Source organism: Fistularia commersonii, chromosome 5 (genome assembly GCF_037954325.1).
Source record: "Fistularia commersonii isolate RoL2024-O1a breed Wild chromosome 5, RoL_Fcom_v1.0, whole genome shotgun sequence".
NCBI lineage: Eukaryota > Metazoa > Chordata > Actinopteri > Syngnathiformes > Fistulariidae > Fistularia > Fistularia commersonii.
In genome coordinates this window covers 72,501-98,970 of record NC_141288.1, presented here as the reverse complement: position 1 = coordinate 98,970, position 26,470 = coordinate 72,501, and the positions used below count along the sequence as shown (strand labels likewise).

General features: G+C 52.7%; 1 protein-coding gene across 4 annotated transcripts in view; it reads right to left on the bottom strand.

Moving 5' to 3' along the window:
• Positions 1-617: 617 nt before the first annotated feature.
• The window catches only part of LOC147233703 (filamin-C-like), a 28,514-nt gene continuing 2,661 nt past the window's right edge, over positions 618-26,470 (bottom strand). Inside the window, exons 2-50 of one of the 4 annotated variants that reach the window (XM_086146189.1) lie at positions 24,175-24,423; positions 23,966-24,063; positions 23,731-23,881; positions 23,173-23,291; positions 23,022-23,099; positions 22,605-22,767; positions 22,298-22,498; positions 20,859-20,981; positions 19,840-19,977; positions 19,401-19,527; positions 19,077-19,213; positions 18,755-18,948; positions 18,555-18,668; positions 18,342-18,485; positions 17,564-17,687; positions 17,326-17,486; positions 17,162-17,252; positions 16,755-16,924; positions 16,559-16,676; positions 16,078-16,340; positions 15,395-15,992; positions 15,102-15,275; positions 14,041-14,203; positions 13,790-13,950; positions 13,516-13,683; positions 12,747-12,870; positions 12,521-12,677; positions 11,963-12,079; positions 9,886-10,075; positions 9,784-9,807; positions 9,424-9,671; positions 8,569-8,661; positions 7,804-7,912; positions 7,088-7,228; positions 6,058-6,186; positions 5,804-5,977; positions 5,304-5,465; positions 5,013-5,216; positions 4,713-4,865; positions 4,411-4,533; positions 4,101-4,337; positions 3,640-3,909; positions 3,413-3,550; positions 3,094-3,209; positions 2,796-2,928; positions 2,504-2,680; positions 2,211-2,429; positions 1,857-2,063; positions 618-1,501 (exon numbers count right to left, since the gene is read on the bottom strand). In XM_086146189.1, the coding sequence (XP_086002315.1) occupies positions 1,314-1,501; positions 1,857-2,063; positions 2,211-2,429; positions 2,504-2,680; positions 2,796-2,928; positions 3,094-3,209; positions 3,413-3,550; positions 3,640-3,909; positions 4,101-4,337; positions 4,411-4,533; positions 4,713-4,865; positions 5,013-5,216; positions 5,304-5,465; positions 5,804-5,977; positions 6,058-6,186; positions 7,088-7,228; positions 7,804-7,912; positions 8,569-8,661; positions 9,424-9,671; positions 9,784-9,807; positions 9,886-10,075; positions 11,963-12,079; positions 12,521-12,677; positions 12,747-12,870; positions 13,516-13,683; positions 13,790-13,950; positions 14,041-14,203; positions 15,102-15,275; positions 15,395-15,992; positions 16,078-16,340; positions 16,559-16,676; positions 16,755-16,924; positions 17,162-17,252; positions 17,326-17,486; positions 17,564-17,687; positions 18,342-18,485; positions 18,555-18,668; positions 18,755-18,948; positions 19,077-19,213; positions 19,401-19,527; positions 19,840-19,977; positions 20,859-20,981; positions 22,298-22,498; positions 22,605-22,767; positions 23,022-23,099; positions 23,173-23,291; positions 23,731-23,881; positions 23,966-24,063; positions 24,175-24,423 (8,060 nt within the window). In that variant the 3' untranslated portion in view covers positions 618-1,313. The remainder of the gene's footprint in view (positions 1,502-1,856; positions 2,064-2,210; positions 2,430-2,503; positions 2,681-2,795; positions 2,929-3,093; positions 3,210-3,412; positions 3,551-3,639; positions 3,910-4,100; positions 4,338-4,410; positions 4,534-4,712; positions 4,866-5,012; positions 5,217-5,303; positions 5,466-5,803; positions 5,978-6,057; positions 6,187-7,087; positions 7,229-7,803; positions 7,913-8,568; positions 8,662-9,423; positions 9,672-9,783; positions 9,808-9,885; positions 10,076-11,962; positions 12,080-12,520; positions 12,678-12,746; positions 12,871-13,515; positions 13,684-13,789; positions 13,951-14,040; positions 14,204-15,101; positions 15,276-15,394; positions 15,993-16,077; positions 16,341-16,558; positions 16,677-16,754; positions 16,925-17,161; positions 17,253-17,325; positions 17,487-17,563; positions 17,688-18,341; positions 18,486-18,554; positions 18,669-18,754; positions 18,949-19,076; positions 19,214-19,400; positions 19,528-19,839; positions 19,978-20,858; positions 20,982-22,297; positions 22,499-22,604; positions 22,768-23,021; positions 23,100-23,172; positions 23,292-23,730; positions 23,882-23,965; positions 24,064-24,174; positions 24,424-26,470) is intronic. The other 3 variants (XM_086146190.1, XM_086146191.1, XM_086146192.1) reach the window with 3 other exon arrangements.

Genomic DNA, 26,470 nt, shown 5'->3' with positions numbered 1-26,470 from the left:
TCGTTCCAGCAGGATCAGACAGGAGATGAAGAACTTCAGAGACAAAGGCCCGGTAACCTGGATGTGATGATGAAGAACGGACGAGTTGAAGACGGATGAAGATGATGAAGGTGATGAAGACCGGAGTCTTGGATTAGAAATCCGGCAGTCAAATGAGGTCCGGTTAAATTTAGCAGTCCTCGACATCCTCGACCGAGGAACATTAATTACCTTCATCCACCGGACCAGCACCCCCGAACCCCTGGCTGGAGACACTCCGAGGCTGACTGAGGGAGGGGGAGGAGGAGTAAAGATGAGTAAAGAGGAGTGAAAAAGAAGAGTGGGATGGAGTGAAGCAGGGAAACAGATGTGCGACCAGGGGCTCGAATGCTGAGCCTCTGGTGCCTCCTGCTGGTCACCCTTTGTTCAGCCGGACGAGGTTATCTACATCAACGTTCATTGGTAATCAGTTAATGTTTCCATCCATCCATCCATCTACCCACCCATCTATCTATCTATCTATCTATCTATCTATCTATCTATCTATCTATCTATCTATCCATCCATCCATCCATCCATCCAAGAGATTCACTGGTTGACACCAAGAAACAAACTGGAGAAAAAAACAGCAGAAGCCGTAAGAGAAACGTGCTCTTTATTCAGGGGTCGGGGTTCCAGCGCCCCCTGCAGGGCGGCCCTGGTGGAGCAGGAGGGCCCTCCACCTCTCAGACACACATTCATAGTGACCTCCAGAACCCCCCCACCCCAGGAATCCACAGTAGATAAGCAAGGAGTCACTCCTTCATTCGGACGTCGGAGCAGCAGCTCCGTCACACCTGGAGCGACGCGGCTCTCCTGGGTGGGGTTCCAGAAAGCACTAAAATAAATAAAGAGACGGACCACACGGAGAAGGACGTGGAGACGGACGTGCTGGAGGCACTTCCATCTCTGGTTAGGTGTCAGCTCTCGGGATGAGGAGTGTCGAACCAAAACATGGCTAAAAGACATCGTAAAGATTTGTTGCGGGTATTGAAGGGTCCTGGAGAACATCTGGTTCTTGTTCCGAGCAGAGCCGGAAAACTACGGAGAAGAGTCAGGATGGCAGCGACACTGGTGTCCATCGGTCAGAATGTTGGCGCCGGCTGGCGGGCCGCGGGGAATGAAGCTCACAGGAAGTCTGAGGCTCCACATTTGTGTGAAGATCAAATCCATCAGGGGGAGAAGACGTCCCGCGAGGAACCATCGTCTCCAGCAGAAGAAGGAAACGTGAGGGAGACAGATACGAACAGACACAAAGAGAAGAGTCCACAGCAGGAAGGGACGGGAGGAGTCGCCTAGGGGACGGACACGGTGAAGGGACTTCCTGGTATGTTCTCGTCGCCCCACTTGACGATGAGGATGTAGCCTCCCTGCTCCTTCACCGTGTAGGTCACGTTGTACATCCTACCGCCCAGGTGCTTCACATAGACCTCCTCGCACGGCGTCTTGGGTCCGTGGACTCCAACCATCAGCATGTTGGTTCCTGCGGAGATGCGAGACACGTGTGATGGGACGCCTTCTGACCTCCTGCCGATGTTCTGCTAGAACCTCCAGGACCTCAGTAGGCTCTCCTGGCAAATTTTCTCAAAATTGGGAAAAATTTCAATTTGACTGAGTGATGCTCCAGATGTGTATAACGTGGAAACACCAATACACCTTCACTGCTTCAGAGCTTCACACACACACACATACAAATGGACTGGGCAACACACAAACACACACACACACACACACACACACACACACACACACACCTGCCTGGGTCACACTCACCTGGATTTAAATCAATCACACACTTCGACGGCACATTCCTGCAAGGAACCCTGAGGTCTCCTCACCCGCTTTGCTGCAGTCCACGGTGAAGGAGTTCTTCTGACCCACGAAGGCCTTGGTCAGTCCGGCTCCCCCAGATACCACCTTGCTGGCATCAGATGAGAACTTGGGCAGAGACGGGAAGGTCCCGCCCACACGGGAGCTCTTGGAGACGGACTCCACCAGAACGGACGAGGTCTCGTGGAGACTGTGGCCCCCCGAGAGACGAGGACCTGCAGAGACACAGAAACACTTAGCTAGAACCTCCTTATATGCACGGCTTGTTCTAGTCTACTCTGGAACCTGCGGTGATCTGATCTGGTCCTAGTTCCGGTCCACTCTGGAGCCTACTGTGATCCGGTCCCTGTCTGGCAGCCCACCTGAGACCTTGGCCTTGAAAGGGCTCCCCACGATGTGCTGGGGTCCTCCGTACTTGATGGAGATGAGGTAGTTCCCAGGGGACAGGGGCGTGTAGGAGACCTTGTATCCTTCTGGACTCTCCTGACAGTCCATGGTGACCTTGGACGGGCCGTCGATGGTGACGGCCAGCGCCCCCGATCCGGCATTGCAGGTGTTGACAAGGAACTCGGACGGCACACCTGAGGGAGGGACGGCCAAGGGGGGGTTTTCCTCTCTGGCCGGGAGCGATCGGGACGCCGGGGGTCCGACCTACCTGTGACTCCGCCCTCCAGACCGGGACCGAAGGCCGACACCAGATCCGGGTCTCCCACCTGACCCGGTTCTCCCACGCGGATCTTGAAGGGGCTGCCAGGAACGTGGCTGCCGTTGAAGCGCACGTCGATGGAGTGGACGCCGTTCTCCCGCGGAACGAACCTGATGGCGTGTTGGTCTGGAGCCACACAACCACATATCAGCTGCTTCCCGTCACCCGACCCTCTGACCCCGCCCCCCCGCCGCCGCCGTTCTTCAAGGGTTCGAGGTGTGTGAGGGGTTAAAGCTCGTACCGATGTCCAGCTCCGTGATGAAACACTCCTCCATGGCGCCGGACGGCGTGTGGATTTTGGCGTCGACGAGGCCACGGGCGCCGTTCAGCTGCACGGCGAAGGAGGCCTCCTGGCCCACCTTCAGACCCTTCTCCTGTCGAGAAGAAGGAGGAAGAGCAGTTGACCAGACTGTTCACACCGAAGGGATGACCTTCACCTGTTCTCCTTTGAATCCGCTCAGGTTTGTCCGTCAAAGAATCTGTGCACGGAGTCTTCTCTGGTGAAGAAGGTCATGAGAAAACCACGTGCAGAAATTCACCTGCAGGCTTGTGATGGTGAGCCGCCGAGCATCGTCCGACAGCGTGGCAATTGGAACAATGAAGGGCGAGTCGGGAATGTGATCGTCGTTGAACTTAATGGAGACCTCGTAGTCACCTGGACAGGAGACACGTGGGTCAGAGTTTTGATAGGACGAGAAGGTTCAAAACACACACAAGATGTGGAACCGGGTTGGGCCGATCTTTGTTGTCCACTCCGCCAGCAGAGCGTTCCCAGTGAGGGGCTCCTTCTTCTTTGGAGGACGTATCTCTGCTTTGAGGAACCCCACAGAGTTTGAGGACCGCGCCCGAGGTTCTCACCAGGCTCCTGGACCACGTAGGCGACACCGCAGGAGCCGTCCTTCCTGTCCTCGAAGGAGATCTCTGCCTTGCTGGGACCCTCCACGGCGATGGACAGACCTCCGGCTCCGGCCTCCCGGGTCCAGATGCTGAACTCGGCTGAAACAGAAGACAGTGGTTTCGATCAGCAGACGGAGACCCTCGGGGGTCCCCTAGAGGACCGAACGTGACAGGAGAAGACCTCCCACCTGGGACCCCGGCCACCCCTCGTTCCAGTCCGGTGCCTCCAGCCCGGACCTTGTGGGCCCCCCCCTCGCCCAGCGGCCCCACGGTGAACTGGAAGGGGCTCCCGGGGACGTGCTGCCCCCGGTACTTCACGTTGACGATGTGGGGGCCCATTTCCTGGGGGACGAAGCGGACGCTGTAGGTGCTGTCCTCGCCTCGGATTATCTCGGCGTCCTCAGACTTCCCGCCGGGGCTGGTCACCTGGGCCGTCATTTCCTGGCTGCCGGCTTCACCTGGGGAGGCGGCAAGAAGACAATGTTCTAATGAAGCTCTCGTGAGGGAACTTCTGAGAGGTAGTGGATCCTCAGATCCAACGCCAAGAGCATTGCAAGAACATTCTAGCTCCTGCCCAGGACTGGAGATCAGACTTATTACATCCATAACACAAGCCTCAAACATGATTTGAATCCATAAACACACACACCGTCCTGCAGTGGTTGGCGTCCATTGAAGTTCAGACCTTCTCGTCCCAGGAAGTCTCCAAAGACATCCCTGAAGGGGTCCCCCACCTGCGTGCTCTCCTCCACCCGGACCTCCCTCTTGGTTTCACCAGCGCGGGTCTTGCTGATCTCCGTGCGCTCTGTGCGCGTGTAGGTGTGGCTGCTCCTTGTGAAGGTCCGTGTCACTCGCTCCTGAGCGGAGACCATCTGGAACCAGTTCCCTGAAGGACGGGGTTGGTTGTTAAAGCCAGGCGGCTGCGGAGGGGTTGGGCGGCGCCACCGTGTCATCCTCACCTGGGATCTTCAGATTGAGGTCGCAAGTGCTGCCCACAGTAGCTATGGAAGGCGCCTGTCTTCTCCTGGTGATGCTCTCCTTCATCCGGCCCTCGCCGAACACCTTCACCGTGAACGGGCTTCCTGTTTCCAAGGAGATGCAGAGGAGGAGGGAGGTCACGAGGTGTCTCCTGGACCCGCATCGGCTCATCAGACTCCTGGCTCTGAACCTCACAGTCCAACTTGGACTGGACAAAGACCAGATCTCCACACGTGGAGAGGCCGGTCAACAATCAGGGAACATGGAAACCAGGTGCTGATACCTGGAACGTGCTGGTCTGCAAACTTGATGTTGATGATGTAGTTCCCTGGTTCAGTAGGACAGTAGGTGACCTTGCAGGTGCCGTCCTCAACATCCTCACAGTTGATGTCGACTTTACTTGGACCTTCTATGGACAGACCCAGACCTCCGTAACCTGAAGAAGAGAACGTCAACTGAAACCTGCTTCCACGGTGCTGAAGCCAGATGGGCTTTTGACCTTCTTACTTCTCCTCAGCTCAAGGATCTGAGTATCTGAGGCCAGGGGTCAGAGGTCATCGATCCAGACCTCACTGTAACGTACCTGCGTTCCTGGTGTCAACGATGAACTCGGCCACCTCGAAGGTGTGTCCTTCAACCAGCCCCTGACCGAACACCTTCACCTTGCTGGCGTCTCCGATCTCAGACTGGCCCACCATGATCTTGAAGGGGCTGTTGGTCACGTGTTTGTTGTTCTTCCTGACACTCACCACGTGCTCACCCACTTCCTTCGGCGTGAAGGAAATCCCTGCAGCGAGAACAACACCTGCCTCGTGATGCCTCACGCCACAACATGTGTGAGAAGTGTTGTGGTTCGGAGGAGGTAAGGACGCACCGATGTGTCTGTTGGGAAGCCTCTTCAGCAGACATGGTTCCTCGTTTCCTGATGGCGCCCTGATGCTCGCCGTCAGGCTACTCAGGTCCGTTTCTGTGATCTTTAAGGAAACGTCGGATGCCGTACCGACGTTGAGCTGCGAGGTCCTCATGGAGTCGTCACCTGAAGGTCACAATCCACAAAACATCACGCCTGAAGCTCCCGTCAGATTTTCACAGAAATATCCAGGTTGAAAAAACAGCTTTTGAGTATTTTCCGTCATCTTTCCCAGAAGGAGACAGCTCCTCTGCAACCATCCCAGACCTCACTGGAGATCAATTTTTAATCCAGAAAAACACATGGCCTCTAAACTGCTCTAAACATGGAGATGAACAAAAACTCTTTTTTTTTATTTTTTGAGGGACTGCAAGCGAGCCAGAGACAGCGGATCTGGTCCTTGGACCGTGACCTGGATGAATCGGGGTGAAGGACTGAAGCAGTTGGATCAGAAGGTTCGCTACCGGTGATCTTGGCGGTGAAGGGGCTGCCGGGGATATGCTTGTCATCAAACTTGACGATGATGTTGTAATCTCCGGGTGCGGTGGGCAGGTAGGACACGGTGCAGGTCCCATCCTTGTTGTCCTTGCAGGTGATCTCTGCCTTGGATGGACCTTCCACCGCCAGAGACAACCCACCTGCAGAGAGACCGGGCAGGGCCGGTGATGTTCCACATCCAGGCATCGGCAACCAGCCGGAGAATCTGCAGAGTCCATACCTTCTCCGGCATCTTTGGTGACGATGGTGAAGGTTGCCGGGCGATTGACGGTGCCGTGGGTGAGGCCGGGACCATACGCAGTCACATGACCACTGTTAATGGCGTCAACATAAAACTGCAGTGGACTTCCTGTACTCGGGAAAAGACAAGGGAAAGGTTCGGAAAGTAGAGGTCAAACGGTTTGCAGATGACGCTCTGCTCTCTGCTGCAAAGGACAAAGTTCTGGACTGAAGCTGCTCCTCTTCGCCGAGTCGGCATCGTCACCTGGATGCTGAGGTTAAACAAACGCTGTAAGAAGATAAGAGAAATCCAAACTGCATTTCCTGTTTGTACTTGCATAACATCCTTAGAGGCCCAGGTTGGTGGATGCAGAAGCCTGAGAAACTCTGAAGCTGAGCTTTGAACCAACGATCTACTTCCAACATTCTTCTTCATCTGAGCCTGAAATTCAGATGGTCACGATGTTCCGGGCCTCAAGGTGACCAACTCTCTGAAGATTCCCTTGAGGGAATTTCCCAGTATAATGACCCAATAAGGGCCATCCTCTGACCTCTCACAACTCAGTGACAATGACAAGAAATCAGCAAAAAAATATTAAAAATTAGGATCAAGTTACAACTTCATGAATATGATATATATAAAATTATAATATAATAATATGGATGCGCTGCGGACGGCAAAGAAAGAGTTTCGACGTGCAGGGAGAGTCGTTTCTAGTCTGTGCATGGGACAACAAACACTTTGGATTGCCAATCTTTGAATAATTATCATCATTAATAGATTCATACTTGTGAAATCGGGAAAGGTCATGGGTCAGGGTCAGCCAGCAACTTCATTCAGCAGCTGAATCATTAGGAAACAATCTTGGATTATGGTGATTGATAGAACCCCAGTATTTTGGGGTTCCATCAGACGGCCCAGTTTTCCACAAGAATGACAGTAAAGTTGGCGAAGCTCATCACAACGGCGCTCTCCTTGGAGCAGGACGCCGCCTGGTGGGCGCCAGACGCCCCGGCGGGCCGGTGCCTACCTGGGATATGGTTGCCGTCGTACTTGATGTCCATCTCGTGGAGGCCTCGCTCGGTGGGCGAGTACCTGACGGTGACGGTGCCGTCCTTGTTGTCGACGATTGACGGGCAGGCGCTTCGACCGGACGGCATCCGGACGTCACCTAGATGGGCAAACGCAGTGCTGAGACACTTCCCGTTTGCTTCGGCCGGAGGGTCGCTGAGCCTTCGGCGGTTATCGGCTGATCATTAACAATAGTCGGACATAACATCTATAGCAATAAATCGGTTGACGGAGATCTTTCCATCAAAGTGCCGCTGAAGTCAGACACGATCGTCAAGTTCCGGGTCACTATTTCGTCCTCTGAAAAAACGTAGTGACTTTGAGTTTTGTACAAACGAGGGGTGAGATGAGGGTTCTGTCTGGAGGCCCGAGGAGGTGAAGCCCCCTGACCCCCGTCCTTCCAGCATGGATGGATTGTTCCTGCTCTCTGCCAGAAACTGTATGTCAGCTGAGCAAAGAGCTGCCGAGCCTCAAACTGCGAAGCAACAAGCTTCACGAGTCGCAGCGAGACGATGTTTGAGCTTCGGTCAGACCGAAATCAAACACCCAAATTTTCCTGCCTGCTTTTAGGACCGGGCCACAGCGGGCCACAGCGGGCCACAGCGGGCCACAGGTGGTCCAGCAGCTCCGGCTAACTGATGGCCACGGACACACCTGGCCTACCTGCCGTCTCACCTGTGATTTCTCCTTTCTGCACCGTGAAGGGAATGACCAGGCTGAAGGGGCGGAGCATGGCCTCCAGGCCGTCCACGGGGGCCCCGAGGCCCACGGGCTCGTCGGTGGCCTGGGGGGGGGCGTTAGGATTAGAATCAAGGTGTGAGATGAGGAGGACATCTGAGGTCACTAGCCCTTCAGACGCAGACCTTCGGGTTTCCATCCATCCAAAACCTTCTGCTCTAGTAACTAAATTCTCCAAAGGAAGAGCTCAGTTCCAATCGATGCCTTTGGTTTGGACCAGTCAGGCGGAAAGAATGACATCACCGTGACGTCACACATCAGCTGCGTGTGACGCAGGAGCGCCCGAGCCTTCAGGATGTCTGAAGTAACCAGGTGTACATCTAGAGACCGCTATGAGTCCCAGCCTAAGGATACAGGAGTCGACCGATCTCTTCCCATCTACAACCTGGCCTCCGAGGAGAACGGCCACCTGTGATCGGCATTATCTAACTCCGCTGACTGGTTTCTTCTCAAGGATCTTCCATCATTTCTCACAAGTATTCTGACCGGCAGTCTTTTGGAAATAGGAGGAGATGGAGCCGCCAGGACAGAACCCGACATCCTGCTGGAACCCGGTCTGGTCTGAAGGTCTACGACTGAGCAGGTCAGTCGCCGGAGAAACATGCGAGAGAAACATGCAGAGCCCTCAAAGCTGGGGGACAGTGAGCACGAAGAGGGAGGAGAGTGATGAAGAGCATCGTCATCATTCGCATCAAAATATACCCGGTGAGGGGCGGTGACCATGTAGGGGGGGAGGGGCTTCTGAAAGTGGGCGGAGTCACAGGGTTCCTCGACTATAGTCTGGGAGTCAGTGGCCTGATGAAGTGGAACACACACACAAGCATATAAAAATGCAAATACATGCACAAGTACACACACACACACACACACACACACACACACACACACACACACACACACACACACACACACACACATACACATACACACACACACACACACAAGCATATAAAAGTGCAAATACATGCCAAAGTACACACGGACACTATAGTATCATTAGTATTCCCCCTGATGTCAGAGAAGGTCCACTGAATCTTTTTCAAATATAGAAAGTTTTCAAAGTCTTCAAAACTTTCAAAGACAATTATTTTTTTGGAGAAGGACCAGAGGTTGGAGAAGGACCAGAGGCCAGAAGTAGTGGTTCCACTGTCCATATACAAGATACTCTTGTTCTGAATACAATGAGAACTATTGCAAAGCTGCCTGGAGCTCAGCCCAAACATGGAGCAGGTGAGACATCACTGCGGCTTCCGACCAGCGGCTTCTCAATGACTGGACGTTTGGAGGTCCTGACCTCCTGAAGGTGGACACACTGGCAGGTGTGGAACTGAAGTAAAGAACAGACATGAACGTTGTCTGAGGAGAACGTTCCCGTCTGCAAACTTTACGATATTTCCAACGGGTACTTTTCGAAACGGAACCTGGACGGTTCTCGGGTCGGAGTTGTACTCGGACCTTAGAATGCCCGAATCGGAAAAAAATCCTAGACTCTTGCGCTTCCCGTCGACGGTCACGTGACCCTGGGCCTTGTGGGCGGGGCCAAGGCCTTACACTCACCACCACGTGGAAGGGGCTGTTGGGGATCTGCTCGCCCCCGAAGCGGATGGTGATGACGTACTTCCCTGGCTCCGGAGCCGTATAGTAGATGTCAAATGTCCCGTCGGGATTCTCCACCACGTCCACGTCCAGCTCCGCCCCGTCGGGCGTGGACACTTTGCACGTCACCTTTCCTTTCCCGGCAGCCTTCGCGTCGACGGTGATGACCGTCTCCTCGCCGATCTGAATGGTGGGACCGATACCCGATCCTGCCGAGATGGAGGGAAGACCAACCATGAGGGCGTCCGTGAGAAGGTCACCTCACCTGCATCCGTCACAGACAGGAAGTGATGAAACAACAGGAAGCAGGGGTAGCCTCACCCGGTCCGTGACCTCCGATCGACACTGTAAGACACAACACGGGAGTCAGTGACGGCGTCACAAGCCGTGATTGGCCGACAGTGCTGGCGGGCGGGGCCTGACCTGTGACCAGACACTTGCTGGCGTCCCCGGTCGGCAGGGCGTGGATGCGGTAGGGCGAGTAGGGTATCTCATCGCCCCCGTACTTGATGGTGATGGTGTAGCGTCCCGTCATGTCAGGGATGTAGGACACGGTGTAGGTCCCGTCACGGTTGTCTCTGATGTTGGCCTTTTTGGGTTTTCCCTCGGGGTCCTTTGGGGGATGGAACCAGGTGAGAGCGTGAAGGTGAAGAACCATCATCATCTTCATGAGTGAGGTGCTGCACCGCAGTGGTCTCTGACCGACGGCCATCACAGAGGTGGACTTTCAATGCTTAGAAAATATAGTATGTGAACGTTGGACCATACTAAGGCTCCTTGACAGAGAACCGACTTCTGAAAAAAAAACACTTTTCAGAAATTGAGAAAATTTGCTGAAAAATCAAACGAGCCAAACATTAAAAGAGAACAAAGCTAATTCAGAAGATAAAATCCTTTGGTGTTGGGTTGACGTGCAGGTCAATTACTGATCAATTACTCTGGGTCAAGATCTTTGGGTCTCAGTGAAAGTCAGCCAGAAGTTCTGGAGTGATTGGTAAAAGATGAAGAGCCTCTACTCTGACTACCATCTCATCAGCCAAAAAGAAAAAATCAGTCAGTCAGTCGTGACTCTTTTCTATGACGGTTCCACCTCTGCGACCTCTTCTTTTCATCCCTCCCTATCCCGCTACTCCATACTTCTTTAGTATTTACTAATCCGTACATTCTAGTACCCACTACTCCATACTTCAAGGATCTGACCTTGCCTCAATCAAAACCAAGACCTTATCTCCTTTTCCAAACAGCTCCTCAATGTCTGGAGGTACTTGTGATAAGGTTAGCACAAAGTCCTCATCTTTACCAGGGCTGGCAAGAAACCAGCAACAGTCACTTTGACCGTTTGGACCTGCCTGGACCTTTGTTGACCTGTCAGGACTTTTCTGGACCTCACTGGACCTGACATGTTGTCCCCATCATGATCTGATCTGAGAGGACATCTTTGTTTCAGAACAGCAGAGCCCAGAGTTGGTTCCTTGGTGGGGCAGGTCTTATCTCCAGAACGGAGGCCTTTTTGGACCTTTGGACTGAGAACAGGGACATCGCTCTCCTGTTCCAGCTGGACTAGTGGACTAGATGGCTGCTGGTCTGAGACCAGTGATGTTGGCAGAACCATCATGTTCTTGTTGGTTTGTTATTGAGACACAAAGGTTCTACGTCTAGTCACTGCAGTACGGAGGGGGGGGGGGGGGGCACAGACGTAATTTGAATGGGTGCTGCTGCTATCTTGCTATCTGCTGCCCCTGCTGGCCATCAGTGGGAGGGCAGTGAGTCGAAGTGAGTGCTAATGACGGTCGGCGGTTAAACGGTACTCACAGGCAAGTATAAAAAAGTCCAATCAAATACGACACGCACTTTTTGTGCGTCCTGATTCTCTAACGATGTCATTACTTTATTTGTATTTGGGTCTTTGGTGGATGTCAATTGAAGGCCAGTTTGTCAAGCCAAGTCTGATCTATCTGTGGAGGTTCTCGGTCACCCAGGTCATGGGGAATGCTCGTTGAAATCTTCTCATCTTGGCAACTGGACTTCATCGTCTTCACTCGAAGACCAGAAGATTTCGACAAGAATTCAAGTCTGATTTAGTTCGATTTGGATGATTTGCAGCTCAAACTACGTCTGTGTGTTGGGGGGCGACGGGAAGGGATCCGTCTCTTTGGATTTGTCATTTCCAAGCAGGTTTAAAAGAATATATATTATTTCATTCTAAAATAAAGTCATCAAACTAATTCATATATTCTACAAAATATTTTTTGCCTCCGAGTTTGAACCATTCAAACTTTCAAAAACAAATTGAATTCCATTTTTTTCTACTTTCCGTTCTAAACAGTAAAAGGAATATTTGGTAACTGAACATTTAAAGTCCAATCATTCCCTCAAATGTGGAACATCTGGCTCCCTGTTCCCTCAAACAGCCCATCAACAGAGGGGGCGGAGTCAGAGGCAAAAAACATGTGGAGCAAAACGTGTTTTGGGGGTGGGTGGGTGGGTGGTTTGGCCTTACACAGCCTCTCTTTAGAATATGGAAGGGGATGGTTCTCTTTACTATATGAGACTCCCACACCCTCCTGCCCCAGTCCTCCACGGACACCGAGGCCTGGCGGCTGCACCCGTCTGGACCCTGGAGGTCACATGGGGTCAAGGGTCAAAGGTCAGCCACTGGCAGAGGAGGTTCTAAACACGGCCGTTCACGTCAAGCGGCGTCGCGGCGACTTAGCGAAGCCTTGCTATGGATCCACAGCCTGAGCAGCAGAGATCCCCCCTGTGATTGGGTGGCAAACAGGTCACGTGATTCATGCAGGCAAAGGTTGATCTGGAAGCAGACCACAAAGTCATAATGTGCAGCATAAAGTCCAAAGGAAAGCGCCGTGGGGTCCCTTGTCGGAGATCTCGCTCTCCGTCCCAATGAAGCCGCTATCTCCACATCGACTGACCCCGAGGCCAGGAGCTCTCGGCGGTCCTCGTCAATGGAACCAATCAAATCACAGGGCATTAAAAAAAGCAATTTCCTTTTGGATTCCGCGTGGCTCGGTGCTGAAGGGTTACACTGCGTCCCGCTCACCAGAATCTGGACAGTAAGCAGGCCCTCTCCAGCGTCTCTGGCGTCGATGGTGAACTCCACAGGCAGACTGGCCGGGACCCCCGAGGAGTTCAGGCCCGGACCGCTGACCCGCACCTTACTGGCATCGTGGGCTGGCATTGTCTTAATCTTGAACGGACTGAAGGGGCAAAGACGTTAGAGCCGTACCCGTCGGACTCTGGTATCTGCCCTCCCGTGCGGGTCTTACCTGCGAGGGACCTCCTGGTCGGCGTACTTCACGCAGACGGTGTACGGGCCATCAAGGGCCGGTGTGTAGTTGACCATGTGAGTACCGTCTCCGTTGTCGGTGACACTCACAGACTCGGCCACTCCTGGACACCAATCAGAAGCTTCAGTTGGCCTTTCGGACCCAAAGTCAAAGTTTCTTCACGACTGCAGATTTATAGTTCTGACTGATCATCACTTCAACTGGGTGTTGAACCTCTGGATGGTTTTCATCTCATCACTCCTGTTGTCCCGCAGAGGTTGTTTGAGGTAAACGGGGTTTGAAAAAGTTCTTTTGTTCTCAGAGCCCTAGTCTGGTGTTTTACCTGCTAATTTCAATTTCAAAGACTGGCACAGTCGCCCTGCAGTGCCCCCACCTGGTGTCACCCGACAACCGCAGAACTGCAGATATTCCATCCGCCTGCAGCGGGAGTCCACTTTGTCCTACGGAAGGTCATCAGTCCAGACCAGAAGGTCCGTCATGTCACCTGCAGGTTTTTCTGAGTGAATTTTCACCGTTTGTTTTTGCAAAATCCTCGCAGTCTTACTGGTAAATAAAGAATAAAGTAAGACCCCCCCTCACACCCCCTGACTGACCACCAGCCAGCACTGGTTGTTACATGGAGCCTTTTTCTTTGGGGGAAGACGAGGGATGGGTTTGAAATGCTGATTCAGGACTAGGACGAATGCGAGTCTGCTTTGCCGACAGTAACGTTATCGTGACAGATGTGTGTTTGTTGCACAGTCGTCACCTGTGGGGCCATAGAGCTGCACCTCCAGGGGGGCCACTCCAGCCATGCTGCTGTCCACTGTGAAGGTCTGAGGGACCTGAGCCCGGACTCCGCTCCCCAGACCTGGACCTGAACACTTCACCTTACTGGGGTCCACCAGCTCACGCACCGGGACCCGGAATGGGCTTCCTTCAATACAGAGAAGAGAGTGAACCCCAGCAGGTCGTAAACCTTGCAGCTCCTGGCTCTGGACCCTCCGGATCTGGATTCTGGACTTGCTAGTCATGCTGGTCACCTGGGATAGGCAGTCCTCCAAAGGTGATGTTAACATCGTACTCCCCTGGAGTGAAGGGAATGTACTCCACACTACAGCTGCCGTCTTTGTTGTCCTTGCAGGACATCTTGGCCTCAGATGGCCCCTCGATGGCGAGGCCCAGACCACCAGTGCCAGCGCCCCTGAGTAGGCAGACCAGAGAGGAGATCAGCACACAATCTAAGGACAGACCAACTCACCTTAACCGAAACTGGGCCGGGTGCTGAGTTCACCTGGTTTCCACAGTGAAGCGGTTGGACTTGTGGACAAGTCCCTCCTCCAGGCCTTGACCAAACGCTCGCACTCGACTCGGGTCACAGCCCTCGGTCACAGAGACTCTGAATGGACTCTTGGGTACCAGAACGTCATCGTACAACACTTCGATGAGATGCAAACCTACCGCAAACAGCAAACACAGACACGTCACAAATACTCTCCTGTGAGACTCGGTCGGTGCACCGTGAGCAAGCGCTGCGGTTCCTTTCCTCTGTTACTTCCTGTTCAATCGTGGGGGAAGAAAATGGTCAAATATCTGTGAGAACAGCTGGTGTTCCCTGTCCTGAAGGCTCTTGCAGTATATGTTTTTGGCAGCTGTGATGCAGCAGCTGCACCTCCCAGGTGTGACACGTGATAAAAACACAAGCTTCCACTGAGAAAATGCTCTGACGCTTAAAACTCAAAGAACAAAACACCTCCTGGCGTGTCAGACACACACTGTCAAGGTTATCGAGGTCAACAAGCAACATGCCAGTACGGAAGTTTGCACCCAGAAGACGTCAACATACTTGGAGACACATTGGGTTTGTGTTTCCACTGAATTCAAGGATGATTCATTTTCTAAATGATTTATAAAGCAAAAAATAGTTATAAAAGTGTTCCTTGATGCAATCACTTCACCAGCTCTGCCGACAGCAACAACACGAGCTTCAAACAACCTCTGAATGAGATTTTAAAACATCCACTCCCAAAGTCCACGTTCCCTATCTGTATACTGGTTTCTGGTGGTACTCATCATCGGTGGTGCTTATCTGCTGACTGTTGGAACAGACTCAAGTTAGCAGAAGCCCAGGCCTGGCAGTGAGGCAGTGATAACATGAAACACGTTCTGGGCATGAATATGGACAATGTTGAATGTCCAGAGAATACTATAAATACCTAAAATTGGGACAATAGTTCTTGTTTGTTGTTGTAAAAACTGCACGTTAGCCAAACTAATGTGAGACAAAGAGGGCACGACTAAAAATAATATCCAGCTGTCACACTGATGCCCTCACGAGATCAGCTGCTGCCTCACCATCCTCGTAGGGCGTGTACTCCACCCGATAGGTGCCATCGTCCTTGTCTGTGATGAAAGCGTCGGTGGTGGCCCCCAGGGGGTTGGAAATAGAAGCTTTGATGTGGCTGCCACCACTTGATGAGATAGAGCGTGCATCCACGATGAAGTGTGTGGTAACTTCTCTGAGGACACCTGCAGAGGAGAAGACTTCTGTCGAGTAAAAAAGACTCAAGCTTCTGGCTTTGACCTTCTCGTCTCTTGATCTGCAATCCTTCACGCTCAAACCGTGTCCTCTGGTCCGACATCCTTACCTCGGGGCTCGATTCCAGGTCCATAGACTTTGACCCCAGTGGTGTCCACGGAAGGTTCCACCTGCAGATGAGCAGGAAACTTTGGCACGGCATGTCCTCCATACTTGATGGTGATGGTGTAGGTCCCATGGAATGGTGGGATGTAGGTGATGGCGTACGTCCCGTCGCCGTTGTTCTGAACATGAACCTCGGCCTTAGATCCAGTGTCGGAGATGATTTCGATGGTGAGCTCTGCCTCCCCAGCCTTAGAGCAGTCCACCGTGAAGGACGCCACCTCATTGACCTTACCGCGCACCAGACCAGGGCCACTGGCCGTGACCTTGCTGGGGTCAAATGCTGGCAAGATAGCGGCCTTGAAGGGTGAGCCAGGAACGTGCTGGTCTGCAAACAGGATGTTGATGGCATACTCGCCAGGCTCGGTGGGCAGGTAGGACACGGAACATGATCCATCGCCATTGTCCTGGCATTCAATTTTAGCCTCACAAGGACCCTCAACTGTCAAGCCCAACCCACCGGTTCCTGCACCCTTTGTATCGATGGCAAAGGGGGCGGGTTTACCCACGACGCCACCCTGAAGCCCTGGACCGTAGGCCTTCACCTGGGGTTGCCAAAAGAGAGGAAACCTATTTAATTACCTGTCATTCACGCCCCGCTCTGCCAATCACATGCAGGTGTGTCCCTACCTTGGATGGGTCGGGGGGCAAGACACCTTCCACGCTGTAGGGACTTCCAGGGGTCGGGTGTCCATCATAGCTGACGTCCAACCTATAGACACCCTCCTCCGGGGGGATGTACTTTACTGAATGCACTTCATTTGCTGAGTCCGACTCCAGCTTGCAAGGGATTGGTCGACGTGATGGAGACGTGATCTTCAAGTCTAACTTGCCTTGACCTCCCGCGCCATGGGTGCAGACACTGAACTCCTGGTCCTTACCAACATCCACCTCTGAGCAGAGACACAAAGTGAACAGTGATATGACTTGTTCAGGGACCTGATACATTAAAGTGGAAACATGGCATCTGAATCTGTGAGACAATTCTGTTCTGAGAGATAAAGACTTTACTGTCCCATGTGGAAACACAACAGCTTTACGGACACACACCGATTTGAGAACACACATATCAAACCAGAGACAAAACAGCAGGCGGGTCATCCAGACTCACTGTTATTCAAGCCCTGGACCTGGACCTTGTTGAGGTTGAGTGGTGGAGCCACGGCGATGTTGAAAGGGCTCTTGGGGATGGGGTCTCCTCCATGACGCACTGTGATGGACATGTTGCCCTGCCAGATACCCGGAGGTCAGTTAGCAGGTCTGTCAGGGAAGAGACGGAGAGGTTGGGAGTCAAATGGCGGTCTCACCTGCTGGGCGGCTGTGTAGCGCACTGTGTAGGAGTAGTCGTGGTTGTCGATTATCTCAAAATCTCTGACAGTTTCTCCCTTTTTCCCTCCATTGAAGTGAACCTCAGGTTGGGCTTTCCCTGCTCCCTTGGTGAAGATGGTGAAGTGAGTTGGTTTCCCAACTTCGACACCTTAGGACAGGAGACAAGGACGCATCACAGACAGCAGATCAGGAAGTGCCTTTCTGCATTCTTCAAACAAGAGAATTGTTCTCCTCATTCTCAATGTTCTTCTGTTTGTAGGTCGGATGATTGATGTGACTTTAGATGTCCTTCATTCATCACCTGATATGACTCATTGTTTTTGTTAGCCTGGCTATACCACGCTGACAGTGACGATGCAGTATCCTCACATCAGAGGCAGCTTACCAGTCTTGTTGAGACCGGGGCCTTCTGCCCGTACTTTGGCGGCATCATGAGATGGATCCACTTTTATTCTGAAAGGACTGATGGGTATTTCCTGTTGGGGCATTAAAGAACTTTAGTTTACCAATTTTCCTTGGACAAAGGGATCTATTCTGGTGGTATCTTACCTGATCTGCGAAAAGCACCATGATGGTGTACTGACCGGCGCCAGGAGGCGTGTATTTCACTGTGAAGGTGTCATTGTCATTCTTGATGATGTCAAAGTCGATGTCAGCCTCGGCGGGCCCGACCACACCTGGAGCACACTTGATGCCGATGCTAACATCACCTGGAGGCAAAACGATGCGTCAGTTCCGCCGAACCCCTCAGCGGCAAGAGGGCCTCGGCGCCAACATGGCGGCTCACCCTGTCCAGCCTCGCTGCAGTCCACGGTGAAGTAAGTCGGCTCGTTGGCTTTCAACCCACACTTCTCCACACCAGGGCCGTAGACCTTCACGTTCTCCGGATGGCTGCCCTCGCCGATTGTTACCTGACATATTAAACACACAAAGCGGTTTTAGCTCAAACCTTCGGGGTCAGGGTTTCGAAGGCTCCTCATTTGCAGAGTTATCCTCTCAAACTCTACAGGTCCAGCGTTTGTATCTCTTTCTGAGCTCCAAAAACTAAACTCTCCAAAAGTCTTGAAAAGGAACTTTAGCACCTTTGGTCCCAGATCATGACTTCCCAGGAAGCCGGTTGTCGACACGCTGCCAAACAGAAGAGTCCATGTTGAATTTTTTCTGATCGGCTGGATTTGATATTGTGGAGCTTCAGCTTATTGTCTTAAACTTGGCTTCCAGCTGCAGCTTGCCAGGCATGGACTAATGGTGAGGTTGGAGTTCTTCTTGCAGCAAGCTTCGCTAAGGACTTTCATCTGTGTTTTGATTGGTTCATAAGTTTAGAGAATGGCAGATGTTTTACTACTAGAAAAAAACAGGATATTAATTCCAAGACTTTTAGTCTGCAATCCAAACTAGCTTTCTCTGAAGATGAGTCTCAAATTTAGTAACGACTGTAAGACTTCAGGAAGGATTCACACTAGTAATTTCTGTGTAGCATGTCACCCTCAAGGGGTGGTTGGGTAGTAAAGGTGTGGTCTGTAACTCTGCAGGGCTGGTTGGATAGAAAAGTTGTGGTCTGTTACCCGGAAGGGGCTGTTGGGAACATTGGTGTCCCCCCAGGTGATGATGATGGTGTGCTTGATGGGCTTGATGGGAATGTACACACAGAAGAAGCTGCCGTCTCCGTTTTCGCTGACCTGGACTTCGATGGGAAAACCTTCTGCATCCTGGAACGAAAGCCTCAGCTGTCAGTCAGCATCTTTGTGACGTCACACTCGTCGTCAACCCCTCCTCACCTGGGCATAGAGCCTCAACCCTCCTCGGCCGGCGCCACTGGTGTCGATGGTGAACTCGGCGGGCTTGTTGACAATGCAGCCGACCGGCTCCAGCCCCGGACCAAAGCACCTGACCTGAAGATTGGAGACGTGGTGTTAACCGAAAGTCAAGGAGGGGATCATCTGGCCCGGACACTTGTTGTTTTGTCTTGACCCCTGACCTTCTCAGGGAAGCCGGCGGCGGCGGCGGGCCGGATGTGGGCCATGAAGGGACTGTCCTTGATGTCCTCATCGTCACAGATGACATGGACGGCATAGTCACCCGGCTCTGTTGGCCAGTATCTCACGTCGCACGAACCGTCGCCTTTATCGTCGCACTCGATCTTGGCTTGAGACGGACCCTCGATGGAGAACCCTGCCGATGGCAAACATGGACACTTCATGCCGTGATCCCTGCAGTAACAGTCACCGCGCTTCACATGTTGACACAACACATGCTGCTGCCACGGTAAGCTCCCATCATGACTTCCTGTCAGTACGTACCAAGCGTTCCCACCTCCGTCCCGATGGCCTCCACCACAAAATCGGCACTCTTCCCGACCACGCCGGTCTCCAGCCCCGGGCCCCAGGCCCGCACCTTCTGGGCCCCCGCCTCCTCGCCAATCAGGACCTCAAAGGGGCTGAACACACACACACGGGGTCATGGAGCATGGTTCCATAGAGCTGGGAGTAGGTTAGATGTATCCGGATGACCCCCAGAGGGCGCTGCGCCTGCTGCCTGCCCTCGCACCCACTCTTGACATGCAAAGGTCACTTTTTGGGAACTCTGCGATCACTAATAAAGGTTGTGAAGAGCCGGCGTCTAACCTGCGTGGGATGCTGTGACCCCCCCAGGTGAGCGAGATGATGTATTGTCCGGCTGTGACGGGGTAGTAGTTACACTCGAACAGCCCGCCGTCCATCTCCAGGACCTTCACTGGCTCCTCCAGGCCCTCTGGGGTCCAAACACGACACAGGTCACATCATATCATGTCAGCATCAGCGCATGTGAGTCCCCTGTGTGTGTGTGTGTGTGTGTGTGTGTGTGTGTGTGTGTGCCTGTGTGTGTGTGTGTGTGTGTGTGTGTGTGTGTGTGTGTGTGTGTTTGGTGTGTTTGCGTGTGTGTGCCTGTGTGTGTGTGTGTGTGTGTGTGTGTGTGTGTGTGTGTGTGTGTTGGTGTGTTTGCGTGTGTGCGCCTGTGTGTGTATGTGTTTGTGTGTGTGTCTGTTTATTTGTTCCTGTGTGTGTGTGTGTGTGTGTCACTCACTTGGACCCTTGACCACGACCTTCAGCTCGCCGCTGCCGCCTCCCTTGGTGTAGACCCTGAAGTCTGCTACCTCCTTGACCCGCAGGCCTTTGGGCTGCAGGCCGCGTCCCGAAGCCCGGCAGGAGTTGGGGTTGCAGGCTGTGGACCAATCAGACACAGTTAATCTCTGCGATGAGAACATCAGCCTGAAGCCCCGGGGCCAGGATGGAGGTCCTGACAGAAACGCTCTGTTAGTGGCCGGCCAGCGAAGCCAATCCTGAGGCCGGAGGAGAAAAGCAGCCGCAGCGAGGAATGAGGTGGAGAAGAGTCTGAGCGTTGAGAAGGAGAAGCGGCGGCAGGTGAAGATGAAGATGAAGATGAAGAGGACGAGGACAAAGGCCGACGTACGCGGCTCATCGTACATCCCTCGGACCAGTGGATGATCGACAGTTTGTTATTTAACCCTCTCACACACCGAGGACTTGAGGAGGACGCTCAACGTACACAGACCAGGGTCCACACACCTTCACTACTACCCTCACCCTAACCCTGCTGAGGGTGTGTTTCCATGGAGACCTTCTGCAAAGAGCAAAAACAATATCCAAGAAATAAACATGGGAATAACACCGACTCTCCAGAGTTCAGAGGATTCAAATCATACACACACATACACGCACACACACACACACACACACACACACACACACACACACACACTCACACTCACACTCACAAACTCACACATAGACGGACACACACATTTGGCCTCAGCTGCTGTGATGAGGGTTCAGGACCTGACCCCCACCTGAACCTAGTGACCCCAGTCAGGGTGTGACCTTTAACCTGTGTGACCGGCCTCCAGGAGGATGGACCACCTGACAACCCTCTCCGATCCCCATCCGGCGAGGACCCCACACTCACACAGAACGAGACCAAGCGACAGCCATGCTTAGAAGCTAAAGACCAGGAGACCTCCTGGGGGGCGAAGGCAGAAGGACCCAGAGAGCGCAGGCAGGCACCCCGTCCCCGTCCATACTAACTTGGTCTTCTGGGTTTGGGTGGAGTCGGAGGAGGGGCTCTCCTCGTCTTGTCTGAGGGAGGAGTGACAGTGGACTGAGGTACAACCTGCACAGGAGAACCAGGAGGGGCGGCACGCTGAAGAACTGAGGAGGGAACAGCAGGACACATGAGGGCGGAGTGACGGCAGAGAGACCACCACGCCTTTGGACCGTCTGACCTCCAGGCGCCCAGCATCGATGGAACCTTTCGGTCCAAATCTCAACCTGATCAGTGAGAGAAGGTCCTAATCTATGGGAGAGGCAGAGCACTACGTCAGATTCTGGTGGTCAAAGGTCAAGAGGTCTATTGCTCCACCTACCCACCCATCCATCCATCCTCAACCCATTCCATTCCATTCCAGTCATTTGGCAGACACTTTTATCCAAAGCGACTTACAAAAAGTGCAATTCAGTCACCAAAGATCCAAAGTACCAGTAGTCGGAAGTCAAAAGTGACCACTCAACCAAGTAGCCATCTCAGAACCATATACATACCATACATTCATTTCATTGTTAATTTTTATTAATTTTTTTTTGGGGGGGGGGGGGGGACTAAGTGTGATTAGTAGGGTAGTGTTTGGTGAAGAGGTATGTTTTCAGCTCATGGCGAAAAATGGGCAGAGTGAGTGACGGGGTCGCCCAGAGGTGGCAGATCGGAAGGGACGGGTAGGGATATGTGGCTTGACCATATCCTGGAGATAAGATGGGGCCGTCCCATTCACTGCCCGGTAGTCGAGCACCAGGGTCTTGGACTTGATGCGGGCGGCTACCGGGAGCCAGTGAAGGGACATAAGAAGGGGAGTTGATTGGGAGAATTTGGGATGGTTGAACATCAGGCTGGCTGCCACTTTCTGAATAAGCTCGAGAGGCCTGATGGTCACCGCTGGAGCACCAGCAAGGAGGGAGTTGCAGTAGTCCAGACCAGAGATGACTAGAGCCTGGATGAGTATCTACTAGAGCCTGGATGAGTATCATTTACCAGCCCATCCATCCAACAAGAAGCCCAGGACACCTGCTGCTGAACCCACAGGAGATTCACTGCTGGCCAAACACCTCCAGTCCCCAGACTTGCATCTCCTAGAGTCAGATGTAAAGAGCTTCTGGACTTTCCTTTCTGGACAGAACTTTGATGCAGGTTCTCTGTCCAAAGCAGCTAAGTTACTTGTCTCTTTATTACCAAGGAGGAAAGAACCGATCAGCTTCATAAAGACCATCTATGGTCCTGGTTAGTTCTGCCAAGTTCAATACGCCTTTCTCGGCAGATGCTGAGGATCAGACGTTTGTGACTGGGATCAAAGGTCACACCTTACGATTTCATCAGTTATTGGAAAAAGGAAATGTCAGAAAAGCATTGTGGACAAAGCTCACGTTTAACATCCCAATAGAAATCAGTGTAGAAGGCGCGAAGATGGACAACTTACCCTCGGAAATTTGGACGCCAAAAGGGCTTCTGGGAATCTGCTGTCCAGCAAAGGTCACGTAGACAGTGTGCGCCCCCTCCAGGACTGGGATGTAGGTGCAACGGAAAACACTGTCACCTTTGTTCTCTAGGACAATCTCCACCGTGTCCCTACGACCGTTGGAATCCACGATGATCACGCCCACGTCTCCAGCTCCTGCCCCTGGAGATCAGAATCGGGTCAGAGAGGGCCGATGGTGTGAAAACAGAGGCGTGTCGGGCCACTTCACAGTTGTCCTGCAGAACTGGGTCCAGAAGGTGGCAGCTACCTGCTGTGTAGATGTCAAAGTAGGTGGGCTTGTTGGCCATGTTCCCCATCTGCTGCAGTCCTGGCCCGCGGGCCTGGACCTTACTGGGGTCTCCCATGGCCTTAGAGACGTTCACCATGAAAGGACTTCTGTCAATGTCCTGGCCTGCAAACAGGACCTTCACCTGAGAAGGAATAGATGACATCAGCTCCATCATTCTGGATCTGAAGACAGCCCTCTCTTGATTTGTCTTGGAAAAGACGCAGGGGCGTCACAGAAGGTCATCCTGAGATGGTCTCAGGTTTTTATCTGAACTTCGCAAGCATCTGAAACCCGACACGTGACAAGTTCCTCCCAAGATGCACATGGCTGACATTTGATCGGTATTTCCAGGTTCTTCTGTGATGAAGCTAGTATCTTACTAGTGGCCCTGCTTACTTTGTGAAGACCTTCCACTTTGGGCAGATAGACCACAGAGTAACTCCTGTTCTTGTCGTTGTTGGCGATGACTCGGGCCTGACAGGTGGCAGAAACACTTCTTCAGTCACATGTTTCTTTAGAGACGTATCATTCAAAGTTCAGATCCCACCTCCTCCGTGTGACCTTCTATGTCCTCCACATAAACCAGGACCTCTCCCAGACCCGCCTCCACTGTCTCCACGAGGAATTCGGCCGGTTTCATCACGACGTTTCCGCGAGGCTCGATGCCTGAAAGGGTCAGGAAAGCAGAAGCTCGCAGAATCACAAAAACATGACCTCCAGGTGGTCCTCTGAATGTTCAAACCACAAAGCAGCTCTTGAACGACATCATTTGAAGACTAAAACAAATTTCAACAGAAATGGACGACCAACTGTTCATTCATTTGTTGATCTCCAGTTGAGCTGGTGTCCAAACCTTCGGGCTCCACTCAACCCGTCACTTCTCAAAGAATCCAATGTGAGGGTTACCATGTGTTTGCACCAAAGCCTCCAGACCTCCTGCAGGCACATGTGAAATGCTTGTGCCCCTGCTGTCTCGACTGGAGACCCGGACCTTCTGTCCATCAGACTATTGTGCTGAGATTTTCGGTTCCTCAGCAGATCCCTGGGTCCTAAGGTGGAAGAGGCACTGCTGGTCGGCGAGGCCGGTTCTGGCTGAGCTCCTCACCTGGTCCGTAGGCCTTGGCCCTCTTCGGGTGCAGGGTCTTGGCCCTCAGGGGCGCCCCGGGCTTCAGCTTGGCTTTGGGGAACTGAGACAGGTAGGTCATGACCGAATGCTCGTCCACGTTGGGGTCCACGATCTCCTCGGGCGCGATGACCTGCAGGCAGGAAGTGGAAACCGAGCGCTTAATAATGCATTCCGGCTGCGTCGCAGACGGCTCCTCAGAGGGATCAAGGGTCACCTGTGGAACCCCCAGCCAGTCGTCCGCCTGCTGCATGGCCTCCCGGGCGTTTTCCACCGGCTGACTGGGATCCCAGGTCTCCCAGTCCGGACACAGACCTGAGCGACGGCAGTGATGGTCACTGTTATTGATTGAAGTCTGGGAGCTTAACACTACCGGTTATTGATTAGGGATAGCTAGTGATCCGTGAATACTGGTCCGGCTCGTACCCGGGGCACAGTTGTCCACCAGCGCCCCCAGCGCCTTCCCGTCCCTCCAGTCACGGTGGAAGTTGGTGATGGGCAGCTGCGGCACCTTGTTCTGAATCCAGCCTAGAAGACGTTGTTTGGGCGTCAACTTCCTGGCGTCCTCGTTGTCCTCGTCCTCCCACGTGGGCATGGAGATGGAGTAGTGCAGGATCAGGGTCCAGATCAGGCCCAGGATCAGCTTCAGGTTCCCGTCCACGATGGCCTTGGAGTCTGACAAAGGCGGCAGAACGTTAGCGAACTCTCGGAACCAGCCGAAGGTTCAAAACCCTTGATGGGACCGGTGAGGCGAGTCCATCGGTACGCCGCCGGGTTAGTGGGGGTCAAACTTGGTTACCATGACAACCGGGCCGCTGAAATAAAAGCTCTCGGCTGCGACGGGCAAAGCTGGAGATGTCAGCAGATCTTATTTTGAAAAGGCTCATTCATAGACAGCAGAGTTCCTGCTCGATTATGTCATCGACGCCACTGCTCAGGAATGAGGTCAGCTTAAATAGGAAACACATGTGCGTGCACACACACACACACAAATAGATACAGTAACACACACATGCACATAGCCACGCTAACACACGCACACACACACACACACATGTACACACACACAGATAGACATAGTAACACACACACACATACGCACACACAAAAAGAAACGCTAACACACACACACACAAAGACACAGTAACACACACACATAAATAGACTGGGTAATACACACACACACACACAAATAGACCGGGTAACACGTACGCAAATAGACATGCACAATAACAGACACATATATTCACACAAACACAACAACACTTACAGAAACACACACAAACACACACACATACAAATGGACTGGGCAACACACACACGCACACACACACACACACACACACACACACGCACACACGCACACACACATCCGTGCACACACACACACACACACACACGCACACATACAAATAGACTGGGTAACACACACACAAACATACATGCACAATAACACAAACTCACACAAACACAACAACACCTACAGAAACACACACATCCAACAATGCAAACAAGCATAAACATTCACACAGACACAACACACACACGTTATAAAACACATAATGTGTATAATAATGTGTGTGTGTGTGTGTGTGTGTGCCCAGTGATGGCCTCACTGACAAAGAAGAACAAATGTGTGTGTGTGTGTGTGTGTGTGTGTGTGTGTGTGTGTGTGTGTGTGTGTGTGTGTGTGTGTGTTTGTGTGCGTGTGTGTGTGTGTGTGTGTGTGTGTGTGTTTGTGTGTGTCGCCGTGGTAACGAAAGGATGACATCATATTTTCCTCGTCTGGACGCTTCTCCATTCGTCTCCTCTGAATGACCTTTGACCCCAGGACCTCCCCACCCCTCCCACTGAAGAGACCATGTGACCTGAGATCAGGTCAGAAGAGTTCTGAAGGTTCTGGTGTGGAGGCGCTCACACCTCCAGCTCAGTCAAGCTGATTGATCTCCTGGAAGATGTTCCTTCAGGGGTAGATGACCGCTGGGCTTGAGGAGCAGAGCAGCTCCTCTAGCCGGTGAAGGCTTGACAAAGATGGACTCTCTCGCACCACCCGTCTTCTCTGGACAGAATGTGGACATTGCTGTCTTCGGGCGTTGGTCTGTGCCTTCTGGCACAGGTGGACCATCAGTTTGTGCAGAAGAGCTTCAGACTCACAAAGAGAGAATATTTGAGCGGCTCCTGTGTGAAGATCACAGACAGGAAGCGTCTTTCTCCGAGAGGCCGCCGCCCCGGTGGTGATCCTCTCCGTCCTCCTCCCTTCCAAAGAAGAACCTCCGCAGTATCCGGGCAGGCTGGAGCCAATCGCGGTTGAGGGGCGGGGCTTTACCCGGCGGTTCGGCTGTTAATCGTCCAAACGTTCACCCTCTCACCCTCAGCCTTTGTCGCTCAAAGGTTCCAGGCCCATCAGCTGGAGTCCAAAATGGACCGTTTCTCCTGAGCTGAGGCTTTCTCCTGAGGTCCGTCAGCTGCTCCTCCAGGAGGTCACAGTCAACCGTCTCTCAGCTGTTTGGTCCTTTCAGCACTTTACCGTGAAACAGTTCATCCATTTCCTCACATTTTCTGCGTGTGTGTGTGTGTCAGCTGTCGTCACAGTTGTTCTATTTCAGCAGCAGCTGGAGGGTCAACACATCGTCACACAGACAGCGTCATGTGGTGTGTGTGTGTGTGTGTGTGTGTGTGTGTAAAAGGTTTGTTGTTTGGTTTGAAAAGACTTGATTTAGTT